Genomic DNA, 17842 nt, shown 5'->3' with positions numbered 1-17842 from the left:
AGTGCTCGGTGCCGACGAGCAGCAGCAGCTGCCGCGGGCGGGCGCGTCCTGCCGCCTGCGGCGTGGGAGAGCCCCGCCGGTGCCCGAGCCGCTCCGGGGGGTGGGAATCCAGCGGGAAACGGGCTGCCGCGGCCGAGGCAGCTGGAGCCGCAGCGCCAGGGAAGGCCGGCTGCGGGCAGGACGCGGGGCGGAAGCAGGAGTTCCTCCTCCTCCTCCTCACCACGGCCAGCACAAACCGAACGCCAGAGGCCTGTGCCAGCCGTCCTGTGGAAGGACGGAGCATCCAGGACGGGTGTCTTGGTGGATGTCGGCAGGGAGCGTGGCTCATCGGCAGGGGCAGGGGAGGGTTTGTTGCCCGCGATCTTCGCCCCTCGGTCTCAGGGCGGCGGTTTCTGTGTTGCTCTCGGGAAGAAGTGGCAGCTGCCGTCGGGGCGCTGGTTCACCGGTTCCTCAGACATCCCAGCTCGCTTGCGGTGACCGTTTATGCTCCGAGAGGAGAATAAAGGCACAGCAGTTGTGTGCAGACGCAAACACTGCCAGAAACGCAGCCAGCATGGGTGAGGGCCAAGCAATTTGCACCCTTCTGTGTTACACAAGCTGACCTTATTTGAGGAGAGAAGGGGAGTGGGAGTTTTCCAAAGTCTGAGGTCTGGCTTGGGATATGCTAAAGACTTGCTTGTGTCAGGAGAGTTGGCAGTGGGTGTTCTGTACCGTGTTCTTTACCCAGCTGTTTGACAGTCTGAGTTCCCCTGAGCCAAAAGCCGTCTCTCTCTGGGTTCGGTTTCTGTAAATTTCAGATACTCTTTTTTGCCACCTCTACCTTTGTGTCTGAGGAAAAACCAGCAAACTCCTCTGTTCCTTGCTTTGTTGGGGAGACTGGACAATTTAGCAAATATAAGATGCACTGATGGGCAGTACCTAAAAGCCAAAATAAACATCGGTAGGATGTGAATTATCCATGTTTAGTGTGGGACAGAGTGATGGGCTAATCAGACTGGGGAGTTGTGGGAAGAGGTACGTGCACCAAACAGGTCATAAACAAGTTATGCTGCTGTTAGTGAGACATGTAATCTTTTTAATTCTAGGTTAGCTTTAAGCTGCTTCGGGCTTCTTTTGGAGAAGGTGCACAAGCAATGCCATGGTACATGTGGCGCTTAAAGATCCCTGATCACTTTTCATCAGTAAGATATTGACAGAGGTTTCCTGCCTCTGCAGGCTCAGATAATTACTCTGCTTCCTGAAATTTCTCCTGCAAGATGGAGATGGATTTAGGGCTGTTCTGTTTATTCTGAAACCAAGCTCCCAGAAAGTGCAGGCTGATTTTCGTGTTGCTTTTAGTAGGCTTTAGAAGTCCTCAGCTTGAAAAGTACAGCAGAAATGGAGTGTTAAATAACGTGGTGTCAGACATGGCATCCGTGGCACATATGCTGTAGCGGGGCAGAGGCAGCACAGAAAGTTTTGTTTGTGTCATCTATATCCTGCAGACCTGGGGTGTGTGCTGTGGGTTGGTTTGTCGTGGGGATGTCATTACAGGTTGGGGTTTCTCTTTTTTCCAGACATCCAGCATGCACAGAGCTAAGAGTCTTCCCACACTTTATTTTCAGATATCTCCCAGGCAAGCTGCAAGGTTGAGTTGTGATTTGTGGGGCAGTAAGGCCAGTGGAGTTTGTCCAGTTCTCTTAAACTACTGCTGTGCTGCTTAAAAATGACTATCTGTAATTGCAGCCTATGCCTTGACTTTTAGGGACTTGCAAAACCAAGAGACAAAGTCAAAACTGAATGATCTGCTCTCTTTGTACTTCTTTAAGGAAATGTCCATGTGGGCATTGTGCACGCAGCCTCAGAGGTTCATGCAGCAGCCTTGGCTCAGCTGTGTAGGCGAGTGTTGCCTTGTCGAATTCCTAGGAGACAGGAGGTATGTCCTGGCTCTGCCCTAAACCTGAAGTGGGGCAACGGCGCTTCCTCTCTGCACTCAGGTACCATGTTCGAGACTTGCACCAAAAGGGAATTTTTCTTTCAAGCCTAACCCTGAGTAATCTTCAAAGCCTTGTTGACTTCATGGATTGAAAGGCTGACTTGTAGCCAGTGCTTCTTTGCTTAATTGCTACTCAGAGGCATCTGATTCTGCCACTGGAGGCCCGCTGAAAGCCGACGAGAGGAGAGCACCTCTGAAACCCACAGCTATTGCGTCCCGTGTAGCCAAGGTGCTCTCCTTGTCTGTCCTGTCTCTCCCCATTGCTCATGTCTGTGCTGCAGAATGAGCCCCTTTTCTGGCACAGCAGCTGCACGGACTGACTGTGGTGGTTCCGCGGGCTTCGCTGGGCAGCGGCCCATGAGGCAGAGATGACTTGTGCTGGCACGGGGTAGACGTGCGTGTCCCTGACCCACACAGCTGCAGCCTGGGCTAAAGGCGGCTGAGCGGTGGTGAGGATAATGGAGTGTGTTCTATGGCAACGTGGCCTTCTGCCTGCCAGTGTGGTGTCTGGTGAGCACGGCCGGAGGCCGCGGAGCAGCTGAGTCCTGGGCAGGATCCGCTGCAGAGGAAGAACTGGAAGCAGTGCTGAGGCTGGGGGGGGCCGACTCCCACCAGGAAACTCTGACGGGAGGAGGAAGAGAACGCCAGGGTGAGGTGAGGTGAAGCTGGCAGCAGGAGTGGAAATGTTGGGTTGAATCTCCAGCCCTGGTTCTCTTGGATGCATTGTGCTTCTCAGCACCAGCTCAGGGACAGGCAGGGACTGTAGCTGAAGCGGTGTGTCTTGTCTACCCCAAGCATCTGCATGGCAGGTTGGAGCACCGAGCCCTGTTGCCTGCCCACCTTGTCCTGCCAAAGCCTTTCAGCAGCGCTGTGAGACCGGACCTTCGGTGGGGATGGCAGAGGGTGGTTGTCACAGCCGTTGGTAGAAATCCCAGAGGCGGCCGCTCTGCCCGGGCAGCGGCAGCACAGCGATAGCGGCACCGCCGGCGGCCGCCTGCGTGGATGGTGCGGGTTGGGGACAGTTTTATCCTTGAGGGAGCTTTGTGTTCTTGTTTCAGTGGAATGCTGGAGATTAATTAGTTCACAGTGCAGAGGTGCCAACTAAGAGCTCCTTGTTCACAGTGTGTTGGGGCCCGAGTCTCGTGCTGAACATCTCCCCACGCCTGCCGAAGTTTCTCTACTGCTACACGGATGGATGTGTTTTCAGCAAAGGCTTCCACGTGGAAGATTTGAAAAAATAAAGAGTAACCCCAGGCTTGGAATCGTGCTGCCAGGGAGAATGTTTACAAGGAAGCAGCCCGATAAACAAGGAAATTCAGTGAGTTGCAAAGAGGTGAAATTTTACAGTGTGGCAACAATTCCCAGCTTGTCAGAGCCTCACAGTGGTCCTGGCCACCTTGGGCCGACTGCAGGATCTTCGTTTTTACAGGCAGCCTCAGGAAGCTAGGTTGGGCTGAAAAAGTAACAGAATTACGTGGAGCTTGTCTGAGTCACTGACCCTACATCTCCACCAGTTCTTTCGGGGCACTGCTTGTGGAGGAGGACAGAGGCTGCAGCTGAGAGAGGAGATCTGCCCTTTCTGGTCACCACCAATTTCAGATCTCCTCCCCTAGCCTCTCCCAGTCTTTTGTACTTTCCGTGCTAATCCATTCAGTGCAGCATAAACTGAGAGCGGCAGCAGCTACAAACCCTGCTCTGAAAGCTGCTGAGAGTGCCTCAGGACCAGCAGCAGCATGCACATGAAAACCGTGCTCATCCTCCTCGTTCTGGCGTTGGCCACGATATTCGCTTTAGTCTGTGTGCTGCTGACCAGAGGAAGGGCCCCCAGCACCTGCCAGCACCAGCCCCCGGAGCGGGAGGACAGCGATGACGGCCGGAGCCGGGTCTTTGCGGATCTGACACCCGAGGAGATGGTGCAAGTGGTGCGGTACCTGCAGGGAAACCTCGGGGTGCGGCTGGTCGACGCCTCGCGGGCAAAACCGTCCGACAACTGCATCGCCTCCGTGGACGTGCAGGTCCCCCCCAAGGCGGAGGTGCTGCGGTTCCTGGACAGTGGGGGGGCTCGCCCCCCCCGGGAGGCGCTGGCCGTGCTGTACTTTGGGAACCAGCCGGACCCCAATGTCACGGAGTACGTGGTGGGTCCACTGCCGACGCCGCTGTATCACCGGGACGTCACGGTGCAGAAGTACGGGGGGAAGGTGCCGTACCACCGCAGACCGACACTGGCTGTAGAATACAAACAGATCGCAGCCTTTTTGAAAAGCCAGGTGTTCCCTGCAGCTCCATCTTTCATGCGTCAAGTAATGGAGTATGATGGAGCCAGTCTAGCAGCCATGGCAGCTGCTCCCCGTGGGTTCCAGTCTGGAGATCGCATCACCTGGTTAGTTTTGTTTCAGAATGTGAGCGGGTTCTTCGTGCACCCGATGGGGCTGGAGGTGCTGGTGGATCACAGCAGCCTGGACGTCTCCCAGTGGGTGGTGAGCAGAGTCTTCTACAACGGGCAGTACTACAGGGACATGGTTCAGCTGGAGAGCGCCTACGTGCAGGATCGCATCAGCGTGGAGAAGGTGAGGAAAGTGCCGTGGGATGGGGACTTCTCGTCCATGAAGCCCCGAGCACCTTCAGCTGCGCTGTTCCCTTTGCAGTACGAGCCCCAGGGTCCTCGCTACAGCGTCAGGAACAACCACGTCCTCTTCCAGGCCTGGAGCTTTGCCTTTGGGATGAGCGTGAAGACGGGCCTGCGCCTGTTTGATGTCCGACATCGGGGGGAGAGGGTTGCCTATGAAATCAGTGTCCAAGAGGCTTTGTCAGTGTATGGCTCCAACTGCCCCGGAGGGATGTCAACGAGGTACATGGACGGGAGCTTTGGCATTGGGCGCTACACCTCCCCCTTGGTGCGAGGGGTCGACTGCCCCTATTTAGCGACGTACCTGGATGTGCACTACCTTGCTCATTCCCAGGTGTCTAGAACTAGTAAAAATGCCCTCTGTGTCTTTGAGCAGAACCTGGGCTCTCCTCTGAGGCGCCACTACTCCAACTTGGAGTCGCTCTACTACGGGGGGCTGGTCAACTCTGCTCTGGTCATTCGGTCCATTGCCACTGTGGGCAACTACGACTACGTGTGGGACTTCATCTTCTACCAGAACGGGGCTATTGAAGGCAAGGTCCAGGCCACGGGGTATGCGAGCTCGTCCTTCCTCCACGGGGATGGTCTGAGATACGGCAATAGGGTTTGGGAGCACACGCTGGGTACGATACACACCCATTCCATCAACTATAAAGTGGACTTGGATGTGGGAGGTAGGTCTGGGTCTTCCTTTAATGTCTGCTGTGGATTGCCTCCTTGTCCGTAGAATCTCTAACAACTGACATCAGAGCTCTGCTTTTTCACTCTCCTAACCTCTTCTTTCATTGCAAAATTATTTTTTGATGTCTGAAATAGTCTGTCAAGGCCGTGGTGTTGAAGGCAGCGTGAATTGTCTGGGAGCTCTTTGTTCAGCCCAGGGAAAGTATGAAAGGTAGCAGCTGAAAAATGTTTGTGTTTCCTTGAGGCCTCAGGTCTGGCACGGTGCGTGTTGCCACAGGCACGGCCAGGCAGACACAGCCCTGTCTGCAGGGCTGAAGCCTCAGCGGCTCTGGCTGTGCCCTGTGCTGGTCCTGGTGCTCCTTGTGACCAGATGCAGAAAGGGCTTTCCCGGCTGCGCAGCGCAGCACAGGGCTCTGCGGGCTGAGCTCGTGCGGCTCTGCTCCTGCTCCTCTTTTGAGGAAACACTTGTAAGTTGGATCCCGAGTCTTGGGCTGCAAAGCGGCTGCAGTGAGCCAGTGAGTTCCCCTGCTCTGGCACGGAGTCCCAGCTTTTGGCGGCGCATCCCTGCAGAGGGTCATCTGAGTGCAGGAGCAGCTCCTGCAGCGCCTGCGGGCGCAGCCGGGAAGTGCTGGCACCGCCGGGGAGGTGCAGGGATGCTCGGCCCGGCCGGACGGCCGTGCTTCCCCGTAAAGGCCCTTCCAGGAACGGCGGTGCGGGGAGGCGCAGGGGCAGTGGGGGTGCTGGGGGCAGAGACTGGCAGCATTGGGTGTCTGTTATTGACACCTGCTCCTGTAAATGTAGGGGAAAAAATGTTCTACATCTGCACAGGACCAAAGCGATCGCTGGCGGGCAGTGGACAGCATCTGTACCAGCCCGAGGGGGGATGTAGCTCCAGTAACCAGCACTGTCTCCTGCACTGCAGGGGGTAATCAAAGAACTACGTACATCAAGCTGCAGCGGTCTCCAGCGCAGGTGTTCAGTTGCTGGCACGCGTCCTCTCGTGTACCTGCCTGCAGTGCAGTGGTTTGTGTGGCCTTGAAAGTGCTGCTGCTGTCATTAGGGTTGAAAACAGGGCTGATACTGGTTCCCTTCTGTAAGCAAGGCTTGAAAACATGCTAAAATACAGTTCCTGCATGGTCCTTTTCCGTGACTGCTGTGCGCCTCAGTTCCCTGCTGTGTTTACAGCCCCTGAGCCTTGGCTGCTGCAAAATGCTCTTGAGAAGAGCAGTATAAAATCCCAGAGCTGTTCCCTTTAGGGAGGGAGGGGAGCTGTGTCCCTTGCGGGGCTCGGGGCTCTGTGGGGTGCTCGAGCAGTGCCCTGCAGGATCCCCACCTTCCAAGCACAGGGAAGGCGAAACGGCAGCACAACAAAAACGGGTCATCTCCTGCACGGGTTTCTTAGATCCTGATCTGAGGATGGTGTGGGACCCGCCGGGAAAAAGGGCGATTATTCCCTGGCTGGAAGTGAGAATGAAAACGTAAGTTCCTGAATTAACATGGTCGCAAGAGTGGTAAATTGATCCAGTGCTGTAGTGGTTTCAGCCCCTCCTGCTTGTGCCTCAAACTCTCTCCACCAGAAGGACGTGGAGTGGACCACGATCTCCAGAAAGCCATCCTCGGCTGTCGGCGACGTGTCGCTGCCACATCGCATGGGGCCGGGTGCAGCGGGGCCAGCTGTGCGGGAGCTGGTGGTCGTGCAGGAGCAGCCGCCCTCACATCATGGTGGGGTGACCCCAGCCCCCTGCTCGCTGTCTCCAAAGGGCTCCTTGTGGCTCTTCTCGCCAGGGAAAGTCCATCACGCGGCTGGGAATACTGAGCAGTTTCCTGACAGTAACCATTTCTGCCCGTGACAGCTCTTGTCCGAACATCACGTCTGCTGGAGTGGGGTTGGGATGGCCGAATGGGCACCGTGTCCTGTTTGTCGTCCTGCAGCCTCTGCTCCTCCTGGTGCAGCCGCTCCAGGTGCTGCCTGGTGCTCACAGTTCTGCCAGGGGTTCAGTGAGTGCTGCCCGTTCCCACCAGGGAGCTTCCTCCAGTCTCTGCTGGTCTGCCCACAGCCGGAGCGGGGCTGGAGCTGCCACGTCGCTTCCCTGAGGGCTGGGAGGGACTTGGAGACAGGAGAGAAAGGCGACAGGGAGAGCAGGCACATGGAGGTGCTGGGGAGCTGGCGGGTCTTGGGCTCTTCTGGAGTGTCAGCCTAGACCGGGTGGTCAGGGTTAGCGGGGCGGGTGCCAGGGTGCGGCAGGAGCGGGGCTGGCTGAGCCGGCCCCTGCGGCATCGCTGCGCTCCCATGTGAGACGGGATGGGGCGTCCTGGGACGCGCTGGGAGAAGCAAAGGCCCCTCGGGCAGACTGAGGCTGGGGCGCTTCGTGGTGGTGCCCTGCAGCAGAGAAACCCATCGGCAGCTTGGGGAGTGAGCCAGGCGCCGGCGCCCCGGCGGGCTTCCCCGTGCCTGGGGAGGGGAGGAACAGGCTGAACGGGCCGGGAGCTGCGATCTGCTCTCCGGTCCCATGCAAGATCCAGGCTCCCGCCCCACCTCGCAAGCGACGCCTTTACGCCCACGGTCGGCAAATGAAATAAGAGCCTGGTCTGTAGTTGAGGGACGTATTCTGGATGCTGCAGCCAAACCCCACGCGCTGTCTCTGCCTTCAGAGAGATGAACCCCAAACTCCCCTACATTCTCCTGGTCGGGGCTGCCGTGATAATCTTCATCCTCTCCTGCATGCTGCTGAGCAGGGGCAGGCAATCACCCAGCTGTGAATCCCAGCCCCGTGTCATGGAGAAGACGGGGTCCGCAAGCCAGAGCCGGGTCTTTGCGGATCTGACACCCGAGGAGATGGTGCAAGTGGTGCGGTACCTGCAGGGAAACCTCGGGGTGCGGCTGGTCGACGCCTCGCGGGCAAAACCGTCCGACAACTGCATCGCCTCCGTGGACGTGCAGGTCCCCCCCAAGGCGGAGGTGCTGCGGTTCCTGGACAGTGGGGGGGCTCGCCCCCCCCGGGAGGCGCTGGCCGTGCTGTACTTTGGGAACCAGCCGGACCCCAATGTCACGGAGTACGTGGTGGGCCCGCTGCCGACGCCGCTGTATCACCGGGACGTCACGGTGCAGAAGTACGGGGGGAAGGTGCCGTACCACCGCAGACCAATGCTGGGCAGTGAACGTGAGCAGGTGGGAGTGTTCTTGGAGACGATGGCATTTGCTGCAGCCCCGACCTTCCTGAAAGAAGTGTTTGAGTACGACGGCACCAACATGGTGTTTCAGACCACGGCCCCTCGTGGGTTCCAGTCTGGAGACCGTAAGTCCTGGTTCATCGTGTTACAGAACGTGAGCGGGTTCTTCGTGCACCCGATGGGGCTGGAGGTGCTGGTGGATCACAGCAGCCTGGACGTCTCCCAGTGGGTGGTGAGCAGAGTCTTCTACAACGGGCAGTACTACAGGGACACGGTTCAGCTGGAGAGCGCCTACGTGCAGGGTCGCATCAGCGTGGAGAAGGTGAGGAAAGTGCCGTGGGATGGGGACTTCTCGTCCATGAAGCCCCGAGCACCTTCAGCTGCGCTGTTCCCTTTGCAGTACGAGCCCCAGGGTCCTCGCTACAGCGTCAGGAACAACCACGTCCTCTTCCAGGCCTGGAGCTTTGCCTTTGGGATGAGCGTGAAGACGGGCCTGCGCCTGTTTGATGTCCGACATCAGGGGGAGAGGGTTGCCTATGAAATCAGTGTCCAAGAGGCTTTGTCAGTGTATGGCTCCAACTGCCCCGGAGGGATGTCAACGAGGTACATGGACGGGAGCTTTGGCATTGGGCGCTACACCTCCCCCTTGGTGCGAGGGGTCGACTGCCCATACTCAGCCACCTACGTCGACACACATGTTCTGTCTGAGAGCCTGAGCCCCAGCAAGAGAAAGGCTTCGCTCTGTGTCTTTGAGCAGAACCTGGGCTCTCCTCTGAGGCGCCACTACTCCAACTTGGAGTCGCTCTACTACAGGGGGCTGGTCAACTCTGCTCTGATCATTCGGTCCATTGCCACCGTGGGCAACCATGACTACATGTGGGACTTCATCTTCTACCAGAACGGGGCTATTGAAGGCAAGGTCCAGGCCACGGGGTATGTGAGCTCGTCCTTCTTCCACGGGGATGGTCTGAGATACGGCAATAGGGTTTGGGAGCACACGCTGGGTACGATACACACCCATTCCATCAACTATAAAGTGGACTTGGACGTGGGAGGTAGGTCTGGGTCTTGTCTCTCCTTTGTGCCCTCCCTAAGTACTTTTAGACTTCTAAAACTTGGCTTTTTTTGGTCCTTATACAATTTTTTCTTTCCGTGCTTGGAGTAGGATGTTGTGCTGACACAGATCTGCTCCCTTCTCTTTCTAGAGCCATGAAAAGCTGTTGTCCTACAGGAAGAGGTTCCCCCTCTGCCCCATGTAGTTGCCCCGAAGTGCTGTGCAGAGCCATGGCCTCCCGGGCTGAGTAATGCCCAGCCCCTGCCCCGCTGCGACGGGATCCTTCCCTCCTGCCTGGGCAGACAGACCCAGCCCTGACCCTGTCCCCTTGGCCTCGGGGGCTCTGCAGAATTTGGGATTTTTCGCTCTGCGCCCCCCCCCTGTGCTGAGCCCCACACGATGGTCAGAGTTGTTCAGGCTGTTGGCTGGGATGTGGTTTCCAGCTCACATTCCTACTTCCTGCAGCTTTGTCGAGCTCTTCCCGCTGCTTGTGTGCGAGTGGGACAGGCAGCCGCCCGCTCGCGGGGCTGCGGCACAGCGGGCAGACGCTGGGCTGGTGGCCAGCTCCGAGCTTAGGGCTGTGCTGCGTTTTGCCGGGGGAACGAGGGATCCTTTGCTTCCAGCAGCAACAGGAGCATCGGCTGCAGCTTTCTAGGTCTTCCCCGACCATTTATGCCACAAATCTGTCCTCACGCTCTTGCTGGAATTGCATCTGCTGCATGCTCCTGCCATCTATTAAAAATTTCCTTTTAATTGGGAAACGCAGATTTAGACTGTTCCGTGTGGTTTTAGGATGAGTTTTGAGTACTTAGGTGAAAATGGAGGATTGCAAAACTGCATGAACAGGGAAAGGGCAGATGAAATCGCGGTGTCACTGCTGTCCCTGGGTGGGGAGGTGTGGGGTTAGAGCTTTGGTTCACATCTGAAAAGGGAAGGAAATGAGCGTGGTGGCGGTCGCTGGGCGTGGATCCTCTTCCGTGCGCTTGGCGCTGACCTCGACAGCAGGTCTAAGGCTCCGGCCCAAGGTGCTGCTCAAACCTTCCAGGGTGGCCACAGGTTCAGCTCTGGAACGGCCTTTCCGCAAACTGGAAACTCGCGTGGGGCCGAGGGGAGAGGGGCGCGGGAGGGCGTCACGCCGCACGCGCCGGCCGGGGCAGGTGCTGAGCTCTGGTGCAGAGCCGCGCTGGCGCCGGCCCGCGGGTGCTCTCAGCTGCCTGCCCCGCGTTTGGGTGCCCTTGTGCCCCTCCTGTTGCTCTGCGCCTCCGGCTCAGGACTCTTTGTGGAAAGACCTGAAGGCGCCGCCAGCTCCGGCGCTGCGACGGCAGATGTGCTGGGAGCCCGGGGCCATCCCGGTGCTCCGCAGCTCAGGCCGCCGGCTGATGCGCAAACAGCGCCGGCCGGCAGGCGCTCGAGTTAATTAGAGTGTGCTCCCGCTGGGAAGCGAACCTGTTCTGCACGGGGCTCGGCTCCCCTCTTGTCCCTTGCGGAGGGCAAGAGCCCCCGAGGACGGTGGCGTTCCCTGCCTCAAACATCCAGCCGCGCGGCCGTGGGTAAATGTACCCAGCGGGCAGTCGTGCCGCCGTGGAGCTGCGGAGCGGTGGCTGCTGGCGTGGGCAGGAGCCGGTGCCCGGAGCGCGGGGCGTGGGAAGGGAGGGTGGGGAGAGCGAGCTCTGGCTGCAGCGGTGTCTGTGGGGAGCCGGGGACTGCAGCGACGCTCCTCAGCAACTTTGCTTTTGCTTCGCAGGGGTGAGAAACTCCCTGGTGGCCCACGACATGGCGTTTGAGATGACGCGGGCTCCCTGGAGCCCGGAGCAGCAGATAGAACGGCCACGACTTACCAAGAAAGTCCTGGACACGGAGGACCAGGCTGCCTTCCGGCTCCAGTCGAAGATGCCCAGATACATCTACTTCGCGGCCAACAGCAAGAGCAAGTGGGGCCACCAGCGTGGCTACAGGATCCAGATCACCAGTTTTGCGGGGGACCACGTGCCCGAAGCCAGCTCTATGGAAAGGGCCATCAGCTGGGCAAGGTCAGGCTGCTCCGACTGGGACAGCAGGTTCTCGGGGTCACCCCCAGCCTGGCCAGCTGGGGAACCATCGCACGGGTGTTCCGTGATGGGCACAGAGCAGATGCTCTCCTGGGCTGGGATTACGCCGTAGGCACAGGCGTGTGCTCTGCAGACTCTCGGGGGGGCTGGCTTGTGGCTCTGCCTCAGGGGGCTGCTCCTATCTCTCCTCTTGTCCTCAGGTACCAGCTGGCCGTCACCCGGCGGAAGGAGGAGGAGCCCACCAGCACCAGCATCTACAACCAGAACGACCCCTGGACACCCACTGTCGCCTTCGCTGACTTCATCAACAACGAGACCATCACCAATGAGGTGGGCTGGGGTCCGGTGGGCTGGAGCTGTAATACCCACCCCCGGGCTGCGCGGGAGCCCCAGAGCTGCCCCAGGGGCCAAGTGACCCCAGCATCACCTGTGGGACAGTGGGCTCAGCTGGGAGAGCAGCAGCCTCAGGAAGTGAGGAACGTGGGTTCGAGCATCCGCTTCTCCGTGTATCTGCTTGGTGCGTCGGTCAGAGTGCAGAGCAGGAGCTCGTTTCCCCCTATGGAGAAACGCTGGCAAAATGTCAGGAAAACATCGGCAACACCAGGGCTCGGCCGTGGGAGTCAGGGCAAGGGCCCTTCTGCTGGGCTGATGTCCACAGCCGTGGCTGCGGGTGGTTCTTTGGGGAAAGGAGGGGATCTGTCCCAGGAGTGGGGAGCTTGGCATGTGGGAACGCAGTTGGGCTGGTGCCCACGGAGGTCCCTTCCTGCTCTCCTGTAATGTTCCACGATCCCTGCGCTGGTGCCGGTCACTGCTGCTGCAGGCTTCTGCAATAACCACGCTCTCGTGACTCTTCCCTGCCCAGGACCTGGTGGCCTGGATAACCGCTGGTTTCCTTCACATCCCGCACTCTGAGGATATTCCCAACACCGTGACGGTGGGGAACTCAGTCGGCTTTCTCCTGAGACCCTACAACTACTACGACCTGGACCCCTCCATATACTCACACGATGGTGTGTTCTTCACCAGCGAGCAGGACGTCACGGCGTGTGAAATCAACCCCGTCGCCTGCCTGCCCCAAACGGCCTCGTGTTTGCCAAACTTCCCGCCGTTCACCTACGATGGTTTCCAAAACACGAGCAGGCTTTAACACTACAGGACGGTGTTAGGAGACACAGTCAGAGGCACGAGGTTGACTGTTCTGTCTCAGATTTTCAGTTTCTTAGTGAAGTTGTCTCAATTTCCAGTTGTGCAGTGACTTCACTTTTTATCATTGCTTTTAAAATAGTGCTCTTAGAAGGGAAGCGTAATCTTCCTGGTACAGTGCCAGATGTGAGTCCATGTTATCTCTGTTAATTGCTGAAATTGAGTCTATTGTAGGAGGAAAGCGAGGAGAAAACCCTGTTCCTCTGCTGTAGAAGCAAGTGCTGTGTAGTGCCTATCTCAGGTTATAAAAAAAGAAAATTATTCTGGTCCGGTGCTCTCTTGAGTGTCTCGTTCTTATGACTCACAGCAGCATCTGCTGGGGCAAGACGCTGAGTCTGTGCTGTCTTTCCTGCATCCAGAAACACCAGCGAGGCCCCAGGCACCCGTCGGGGCACAGGGACGGGCTGGGGGGTCCCGGGGTGCTGCGGGCACCGAGCTCTGCGGATGCGTGGGGCGAGGCTGGGGACAGGGCCAGGAGGTGCTGGGGCTGCAGCTCTTGGGCACTCGCTGCTGGGGGCAGGCGGAGGGAGCGGAGGGGACTGTTGCAGAGAGGAGTCTCGCTGTCCTCATGGCAGCACTGTCCCCACGCGTGCCTCTGTGCCAACCAGCTGAACCTCAGCCCTGCGGGCGGTGCGTGGGCCGTCGCAGCCCAGTGCTGGCTGGGTTTGCATGAGAGCCCTCTGCCAGGCTCCAGCCTGTAGCGACGGAGGGAAGACCAGGACGCTCAATATGAGTGATCAGCAGGCTTCGATTTTATTGTCAAACGATACCATTTTTATAATCACTTTAATTAGCTCATACATATTGCAAAAGGAAAGCTCATGATTGGTTGATATATTTAAAATCAATCCTGCCCCTAGCTCTCCATCTGTGTTTGCCTTCTTCCTCTTTTTATTGTGCCTGTCTGTCTGCAAGCATCCTGTCTGTCTGCAAGCATCTCGTGGTCTTGTAATATTTAGGTCGAAGACAGGACGTTCTTGCTACTTCAGCAATTAAACTAGCTGAGTGCTTTGTTTTGCAAGATCTTGTTCAGCTAACAGGCTTATGTCTACGTGGCCTTTCTCAGTTAGCCATTCTCCCACACCAGCCAGGGCGTCGGAGCCATGGGGCTGCTGGTGGTGCAGCACGGCTGGTGCCGCTGCCTGTGTGCCAGGGTGCTCAGTGGGCTCCGGAGCCCCTGTCCCCCTCCTCGCAGCCCCGTCTGTGCCAGGATGTAGCCCGGGAGCAAGAGGTGCCTTTGAGGGGGTGACGATCAGCTGTCCCCTCCCTCCCGGCTGCAGGACCGGTACCTTCCCATGCGTGGGGCCATCGGCAGCAGCGCGCGTCGCTGCGATGTCTCTGCTGTTGAGACATCGCTGGTGATGGCGGGGCCGTGGCAGGATGGGCCCACGGTGCTGTGCTCAGCAGTGCTCTGCGCAGTCTCTGCTGCCTGCCTGGCTGTTTGCATCCACAGCGCTAAGAGGGAGGTGCATTTATTTCCCCCGAGTGACTGGATCTGTCCTCTCCGAGGTCTGCAGCGCAACATGGGACAAGAGGGGGAGGACGGATGCAGAAGCATTAAGTTTACTTAAAATTGTGATCTGCTGGGGGAAGCAGAGCAAAGTTGCCTTTTATGGTTCCCAGCAAATCCCGGGCACATCTGAGAACATCCTGCGCCCTCCCTGCGAGCTCCTCCGCGCTGTTGAGGAAACGAGGAGAAAGAAAAACCCAACCAAACCCAGCCCCTTCTGGCGGTGGGTCCTGGGAGGATTCTGCAGCTGGAAACCCGCCCTGCCCAACCGCAGGAGCTCAGTGCCTCAGCAGACATGAACGTGAAAACCGTGCTCATCCTCCTCGTTCTGGCGTTGGCCACGATATTCGCTTTAGTCTGTGTGCTGCTGACCAGAGGAAGGGCCCCCAGCACCTGCCAGCACCAGCCCCCGGAGCGGGAGGACAGCGATGACGGCCGGAGCGGGTCTTTGCGGATCTGACACCCGAGGAGATGGTGCAAGTGGTGCGGTACCTGCAGGGAAACCTCGGGGTGCGGCTGGTCGACGCCTCGCGGGCAAAACCGTCCGACAACTGCATCGCCTCCGTGGACGTGCAGGTCCCCCCCAAGGCGGAGGTGCTGCGGTTCCTGGACAGTGGGGGGCTCGCCCCCCCCGGGAGGCGCTGGCCGTGCTGTACTTTGGGAACCAGCCGGACCCCAATGTCACGGAGTACGTGGTGGGCCCGCTGCCGACGCCGCTGTATCACCGGGACGTCACGGTGCAGAAGTACGGGGGGAAGGTGCCGTACCACCGCAGACCTGTTACCAACAAGGAGTATGCGGATATCAACGCCCTCATCCAGCGGGAGCTGAGAAAGGCACCGCGCTTTCTCGCCGCGTGCTGTGAGTCCGACGGGACTGACCTGGCCATCCTCACGACAGCCCCACGGGGCTTCAAGTCCGGCGACCGTGTGACCTGGTTCGTCCTCTTCCACGACACGGCCGGCACCGGCTACTACCTCTCGCCAGTGGGGCTGGAGGTGCTGGTGGAGCACAGCGACAGACGCGTCTTCCGCTGGCGGCTGCGCCAAGTCTTTTACAACGGCCAGTACTTTGCCAGCATGGGCGATCTGGAGCACGCATTTGTGGGCAACGCGCTGGAGGTCATCGGGGTTGAGAAGCCCCAGGCTGAAGCGGTGCTGGGCTCAATGAGACCTCGGCGCCCACCCGGCTCCCCGGGGCCACTGCAGTATGAGCCCCGGGGTCCCCGCTACCACATCAGGGACAACCGCGTCACCTTCCAGGGCTGGAGCATCGTCTTCGGCATGAACCCCAACTCTGGCCCGCGCCTCTTTGACATCAGGTACCGAGGGGAGAGGATTGTCTATGAGCTGAGTCTCCAGGAAGCCTTAGCCCTGTATGGCTCCAACTGCCCCGGGGGCATGTCGACCCGCTATCTCGATGGGAGCTTCGGCATTGGCAGGTTTGCCTACGAGCTCGTCCGGGGTCTCGACTGCCCCTACACGGCGACCTACGTGGACCGGCACTACCTGGTGGAGTCAGAGACCCCCAAAACTAACCAAAACTCACTCTGCATTTTTGAGCATGATGCTGCCCTCCCTCTGCGGCGACACTTCTCCGACTCACAGTCCTTGTACTACGGCGGGCTGCGCAAAAACACGCTGGTCATCCGTGCCATCTCCACTCTCATCAACTATGACTACATCTGGGACTTCATGTTCCACAGCAGTGGGGCTGTGGAGGTCCAGGTGCACGCCACCGGCTACATCAGCTCCTCCTTCCTCCACGGCCAAGGCACCGACTACGGCAACAGGGTTGGGCCCCACACACTGGGGACGATGCACCTCCACCACATGCACTACAAGGTGGACCTGGATGTCGGCGGTAGGTCTGGGCACCTTTGCGCGCGGCCGCGGTTCGCGGTGGGCTGCAGCTCTGCCCAGGGCGCGGAGCTCAGGAGGGTTTTCCCTTGTGCTTCACAGGGCAGCTGAACTCTCTGGAGACCCAGGACATGGGGTACAGGCTTGTGAAAGACCCCTGGAGCATGCAGAACACCATTGAGCAGCTGTACCTCCGCAGGGAGAGGCTGGAGAACGAGAACGAGGCAGCGTTCCTGCTCAGTGCCCCCATGCCCCGCTACCTCTCCTTTGCCAGCCCCAAGCCCAACAAGTGGCGGCATCGGCGCAGCTACCGCATCCAGATCACCAGCTTTGCCGGGGAGCACCTGCCCACCAGCAGCCCCATGGAGAGGTCCATCAGCTGGGGCAGGTGGGTGCTGGGGCTGGGGCACGCGTGGCCCCCACCCTCTCACCTCCCACCCTGCCACTGTGTCCCGGGGAGGGAGGGCTGCCACCCAGCCAGCCTGCGCCAGGCTGCTGGGAATGGTTAAGCAGCAAGGATGAGTATTTTTTGGCTCTGAAAACCCCTTGAAAAGTTGCTCGATGACATTTGCTCGTAGCAGTTCCCAGGCAGGAATCTGACCCCGGGTAGGATGAATTTAGAGCAACCACTCGTGTTTTCCGTGTGAGGGCAGCCAGGCTGCAGAACGAACTCCCAAGGGAAGCACCGGCATCCCCCGGTCTTGACATCTTCATGCAAGGACAGAATGTATTTTGGCAAATGCTTGGGATAAACACAGAACTGGCTCCCTCCCAGCCGGCATTTAACAGCTCCGGTTTCGGGGGAGGCTGTAGGAATTAGAAACGGCTGTGGCTCAAGCGAGCCTGTCGGGCAGTGGGCACCAGCGCCTGCGCCTGGACACGCTCGTGTTTCTCGGCTGTGCTGGAGCAGCCATGGGCACCGAGTGGCCCCCCGTGAGCCCAAAGGTGCTGGGGATGCTGCCTGTGGCACCGCACTGCCCTGGGCCAGCCCTTGTCCTCCCTGACCCAGGACAGATCGTGTCCCTGGCAGCCCTGCTTTGCCGGTGCATCGCCAGACGGCGGTGCCACAGTTGCCGTGCCCTGTGCCGGCGCAACAGGTCCCTCTGCTCCCCGCGCTCAGGTACCGGCTGGCCGTCACCCGGCGGAAGGAGGAGGAGCCCACCAGCACCAGCATCTACAACCAGAATGACCCCTGGACGCCCACCGTCGCCTTCGCCGACTTCATCAACAACGAGACCATCACCAACGAGGTGGGCCGGGGTCCCCTGGGCGTGGGGAAGCCGAGCACTGCGGGCGCCGCGCTGGCTACTGCCCCAGCCAGAGGCTTCGCCCGTCTTGCGGCCAAACCGGGTGGCTGCCGGGCTGGGGGGGACTCCGCTCTGCCTGACGGGGCCGGCTCCCCCTCTGCCCAGGACCTGGTTGCCTGGATCTCTGTGGGGTTCCTGCACGTCCCCCACGCCGAAGACGTCCCCAACACAGTGACCGTGGGGAACGGCGTCGGCTTTATCCTGAGGCCCTACAACTACTTCGATGAGGATCCCTCGGTGGACTCCCCCGACAGCGTCTACTTCAGCGGCGAGCAGGACATCGGAGCGTGCGGGGCCAACCCCCTCGCCTGCCTGCACCCCGCTGCTGCCTGTGCCCCCCACCTGCCCCCCTTCCGCTACGGCGGCTTCCTCAACCTGAGCCTGGCCCCACCGCCCGACGGGCTCTGA

General features: G+C 59.3%; 2 protein-coding genes and 1 pseudogene across 2 annotated transcripts; all 3 read left to right on the top strand.

Annotated features, from left to right (window-relative positions):
* The first annotated feature begins 3708 nt into the window (after nt 1-3708).
* LOC104381553 (amine oxidase [copper-containing] 3 pseudogene) lies at nt 3709-5328 on the top strand (annotated as a pseudogene).
* A 2610-nt stretch (nt 5329-7938) lies between these two features.
* Nucleotides 7939-12747, top strand: LOC104381554 (amine oxidase [copper-containing] 3-like). The gene is made up of 4 exons (XM_086626548.1): nt 7939-9508; nt 11252-11537; nt 11756-11885; nt 12418-12747. The coding sequence occupies exons 1-4, from the start codon at nt 7939-7941 to the stop codon at nt 12700-12702; spliced, it is 2271 nt and encodes a 756-aa protein (XP_086482674.1). The 3' UTR covers nt 12703-12747.
* Nucleotides 12748-14563: 1816 nt separating this feature from the next.
* On the top strand, nt 14564-17842 carry LOC104381555 (amine oxidase [copper-containing] 3-like). The gene is made up of 4 exons (XM_086626595.1): nt 14564-16131; nt 16230-16515; nt 17248-17377; nt 17540-17842. Exons 1-4 carry the CDS (start codon nt 14697-14699, stop codon nt 17840-17842), a joined length of 2154 nt encoding a protein of 717 aa, XP_086482721.1. The 5' UTR covers nt 14564-14696.

Source organism: Tauraco erythrolophus, chromosome 25 (genome assembly GCF_009769465.1).
Source record: "Tauraco erythrolophus isolate bTauEry1 chromosome 25, bTauEry1.pri, whole genome shotgun sequence".
Classification (NCBI taxonomy): Eukaryota; Metazoa; Chordata; class Aves; order Musophagiformes; family Musophagidae; genus Tauraco; species Tauraco erythrolophus.
This window is presented reverse-complemented; position numbering and strand designations above follow the sequence as displayed.

Bases quoted from the DNA above. Each gene is read 5' to 3' on its own strand.
- LOC104381554 (XM_086626548.1), top strand. From the start codon at position 7,939: ATGAACCCCAAACTCCCCTACATTCTCCTGGTCGGGGCTGCCGTGATA. The intron at 11,538-11,755 runs GTCAGGCTGCTC...TCTTGTCCTCAG, and splicing joins AGGGCCATCAGCTGGGCAAG to GTACCAGCTGGCCGTCACCC. The intron at 11,886-12,417 runs GTGGGCTGGGGT...TTCCCTGCCCAG, and splicing joins ACGAGACCATCACCAATGAG to GACCTGGTGGCCTGGATAAC.
- LOC104381555 (XM_086626595.1), top strand. From the start codon at position 14,697: ATGACGGCCGGAGCGGGTCTTTGCGGATCTGACACCCGAGGAGATGGT. The intron at 16,132-16,229 runs GTAGGTCTGGGC...TGTGCTTCACAG, and splicing joins GGTGGACCTGGATGTCGGCG to GGCAGCTGAACTCTCTGGAG. The intron at 17,378-17,539 runs GTGGGCCGGGGT...CCCTCTGCCCAG, and splicing joins ACGAGACCATCACCAACGAG to GACCTGGTTGCCTGGATCTC.